We start from the raw sequence: 4,037 nt of genomic DNA, 5'->3' as shown, positions 1-4,037 counted from the left end.
AAACTTTCTCAAATATTTCTCAAACATTTTATGCAACTCAGTTTTCAAATCAGCATAGTAAGTAGTGTAATCAGTACCAGTATATTCAGTAAGTAAATGGAGGACCCTTTGCATACCTCTGAGCTTAGCTCTAGGGTCAAGAATGAATGCAAATGAGTATAAGAGAGGAATGTCCTTCCAATACTTAAGAAATTTATGCTGCATAGGGTACACAAAGGGTCTAAGATTAACATCCCTTTCACATGCATGCAAATGGGTCATCGGGTGCAGCGTTGATGCACAAGACTGTAACCAGGTGCAGAATCACAACCAAGATAACCAGCAAACATGGGTGTCAAAGTTTCCATAGCCTTAGCATTAGAAGATGCATTATCTAAAGTGATAGAAAAGATTTTATCAACCAAGCCATACTCCTCAACAACAGATGCAATGGAAGCAGAAATGTTTTCACCAGAATGCTTAACTTGAATCAACCTAAGACCAACAATCTTCTTTTGCAATTCCCAATCAGCATTCACATAGTGAGCAACAACAGATATGTAATCCTCTTTAGCATTACCAGACCATATGTCAGAAGTCAAAGCAACAGATGCAGAAGCATGCACATAGTTCCTAATCATAGCACGACGTTCAGCAAATAACTTATCCAGATCTCTAGTGGTGGTTCTTCTAGATGATCTAACAAATCTTGGGTTATGAGAATTTTTAATATATTCCTCAAATGCATCAGTGTCACCAAAACCAAGAGGAAGATCAAGCCTAGCAATCAATCTACACAGTTCGGTTCTAGCAACAGCAGGATCATAGTTCCAATTATGCAAAGACCCATCAGCATTAAAAGCTAGTCGAGACTGAACCCTAGAAGCATTATCAAGTTTCTGTTTGCAAGATTTTTGGTGCCTAAGAATGTGACCAGTACCAGCAGCAGATCTAGCACTCAACATAGTTCTACACATCTTACATATAGCTCTAACACGCACATCGACACCATTAATCTTCTCATAAACCTCATCAAAGTCACCCCAGCACTTAGACTTGCGCTTACCAAGTCCAGAAACAGCACCAGAGGAAGGAGTACGAGTACCATTACCATCAGCATTACCATTAACACCAGTGCTGTTGGAGTGGGTGTTGGAGTCCACCGTCCCTGTCCCCGTTGCCCCTGCATCGACGGCATCGACGTCGATCGCCGGCTGTGTCCCGCGGGTGGCGTCATCAAACACCGCAAAGGGGTCACGGTCGTCGTCGTCATGCTCCGGGGACAGCCCAACCGCGACCAAGTCATCGTCGCCAGTCACAGGGAACATGGCATCGTCGCCCTGCGGGTCACACGCCATGGGGCCCTCGGCCGCGGACGGCTGAACTCCAGCACCGTTCCTCAACGGTGCGCGGCTACGGCTTGGCCGCGGTGCCATTGCCCGTCGTCCGTCTATGCCAAGGCTAGTTGACGACGAGGCATCGGCAGCAGACCTGCAAAGAAAAAGAACACGAAAAGAAGAAAAGGATGAGAAAATGATCCCAAAAACAGAATCAAAACACTGAGAAACGTATAGATCTAGGGGCTAGGGTTAGGGTTACGAATGCGGATGGACTTGCCTGCGCAACCGAAGCCCGGCGCCGGAGAAGATGAGGGCCACACAAGGGCAAGACGGGATTAAGAAGGACGGCGAGCGACGGCGGAAGAGAGACGGGGAGGCGGACTCACATGTTCATCGACAAACAGAGGAGAAGGAGTAAAAAGGAAGACGGAGAGGGACTGAGGGAGCAGGGAACTCAGGGAGAGGTGATGGAGCGGCGGCGATATCACCGGATCCAAGGACGACGGTCGCACCGGCGGCGAAGATGGATCGATGAGAGGAGGCGAGTGGCGACGAGCGAGAGCGACGAGCGACCGAGCGGGTGTCGAGTGCGGCGGCGGTTGGGAGGGGAATGGGGTTAGGGTTAGGGTGGGGGTGGGGGCCGGGGGGGTCGCGGTTTATATATGGGGAGGAGGGGGAGTTCTTGGGCCGCCGGCCGCCGGCCTGCTTGCCGTTGGGCCGCTACGGGCCTACCGTTATTTTGCGGGCCGTGCTGTGCCGGCCTGTGGGCCTAGGGTGCGGCCCAAGCACGGCCTGCACCCCGTGCCGTGCCAGCCCGGGCCCATTGACCTTCGGGCCGGGCCTAAATAGCGGGCTCCGTGCCGGGCTCACGGGCTTTGTGCCCAGATATAAACCCCACAGTGTGTGCTGATTGTCACAGAACGGAGGCACCCCCAAACACCTATTTATACCCCACTAGCTAGCTAGCTCTCACACACAGCTCACCAGCAGCCACATAGCAGAACACAAATAAACCTGTTGGTAGCTAGCCAATTCGACCAAGTGCAGTGTAGTGCAGCCACCAGCAGCTTATTGCTCCAACACATATGCACGTGCCGCACACGCAAACTAAACTAGCTAACCACCACCAGCACAGGCGGCGCATCGATCGTGTGATTCGTGTCTCAGCATTTCTTCCATGATGATGGGCTCACGCTCACTCAAGCTGACGGAGATCGTCTCCAAGAAGTGGGGCGTCGGCGGCGGCAGCAAGGTCGCCTCCCCGAGCGCGGCGGCGTGCCCGCGAGGCCACTTCGCGGCCTACACCCGGGAGGGCCGCCGCTTCTTCATCCCCATCGCCTACCTCGCCAGCGACACCTTCCGGGAGCTGCTCAGCATGGCCGAGGAGGAGTTCGGCGAGCCCGGCGACCGCCCCATCGTGCTGCCCTGCTCCGCCGACCGCCTCGAGCAGATCCTCGACGCCTTCCGCAGCGGCGGCAGCTGCGGGAAGAAGAAGAGCGCCGGCGCCGGCAGGATCAGCAAGATCTGGTAGCACGTAATACGAATGCGGTTGCTTTGCTGCACTCTGCTGCTAGCTAACTGTCGTCGTTGCTAGCAGCTGCCTCTGCCTGCAGGCTGATCGATCGATGAGCCTGGATGCATGACTGTGAGATTATTAGTAGTAGCTTCGATCCATTGATGATTTTTCACTGGCGCTCAACGAGTCCTGCTGATGATCAGCCTAGCTAGCTAGGTGTTGAGATCGATTCGTTAGTTATTAATTAAATGATTTTTTTTTTTTTTTTTTGCTGCTCTCCTAGGGTGATCTACATGCCAATGCAATGTGTGTGTTATCAGGAGACCAGCTGTGGCGTGGGCGCGTGGCAGGCAGTACTATGGCCAACCTGCCATGATGTAACATCTCTGTAGACTGTACCGTCTCATTTGTTGATTTTTCCTTTCCCTCTCTCTCTCTCTTCTTCTCATTGAGAATTCATTTTTTTCATTGTTATGAATGAATAGTATGTACTCCCTCCGTCCCTAAATAACTATCGTTTTTTTCCATGCCGTAAGTTTGACTAGATTTGTAGAAAATACGTACAACATTTATATCTCCAAATAATATTATGAAAATAGATTCAACGGTCTATCTAATGATATTAATTATGTACCATAAATATTAATATTTTTTATATAAAATTAGTCAAAGTTATTTTTTGGGAAACAAGAACGACAGTTATTTAGAGACGGCAAGAGTACATGTTGTTGGTTATTATTTTGGTTAAGCTGTGCGACGAGTCATGCCATGCATGAGTTGTTGGATGGTCGACGTTAAGTACGTGCATTGTAACATCAATTAATGTGTCGTAGTTCGTTTTGGTGCAAATGTATCCTGATGAATTCATTTTCTGCTCAAAGAGTGCTAATAATTCTTTACTCTACAGTGATCAGTCACTGTACCACGAAGATATCATGCTACATTGGTATATTCCATATATAGTGCAAACATATCACTGAATCTGGAATGTTGCCTATGCACGTACGTGTCACTATCTGAACTACATCCTAAAATACTAAAAATGTTTGCGTACACGCGTATAGTACCATGCAAGATAATATATATGTGAAGTGTTGGAATTTAAGTGGATACACGTCAGTTGGGGTTCAGGTGAAACATTGCCTTCATGGTGGAGCAAGGCACATGGGAGCTGCATGTTTCTCTATATGTCAATATTAATG

At 49.2% G+C, this 4,037-nt stretch overlaps 1 protein-coding gene across 1 annotated transcript; it reads left to right on the top strand.

Moving 5' to 3' along the window:
- The first annotated feature begins 2,272 nt into the window (after positions 1–2,272).
- Positions 2,273–3,181, top strand: LOC136546762 (auxin-induced protein 15A-like). The gene is made up of 2 exons (XM_066538734.1): positions 2,273–2,853; positions 3,119–3,181. The coding sequence occupies exon 1, from the start codon at positions 2,497–2,499 to the stop codon at positions 2,848–2,850; it is 354 nt and encodes a 117-aa protein (XP_066394831.1). The 5' UTR covers positions 2,273–2,496; the 3' UTR covers positions 2,851–2,853; positions 3,119–3,181.
- The last annotated feature ends 856 nt before the right edge of the window (positions 3,182–4,037 follow it).

Source organism: Miscanthus floridulus, chromosome 3 (assembly GCF_019320115.1).
Source record: "Miscanthus floridulus cultivar M001 chromosome 3, ASM1932011v1, whole genome shotgun sequence".
NCBI lineage: Eukaryota > Viridiplantae > Streptophyta > Magnoliopsida > Poales > Poaceae > Miscanthus > Miscanthus floridulus.
This window is presented reverse-complemented; position numbering and strand designations above follow the sequence as displayed.

What these genes read in the sequence shown, in the direction of transcription:
- LOC136546762 (XM_066538734.1), top strand. Translation starts at nt 2,497, where the DNA reads ATGATGATGGGCTCACGCTCACTCAAGCTGACGGAGATCGTCTCCAAG.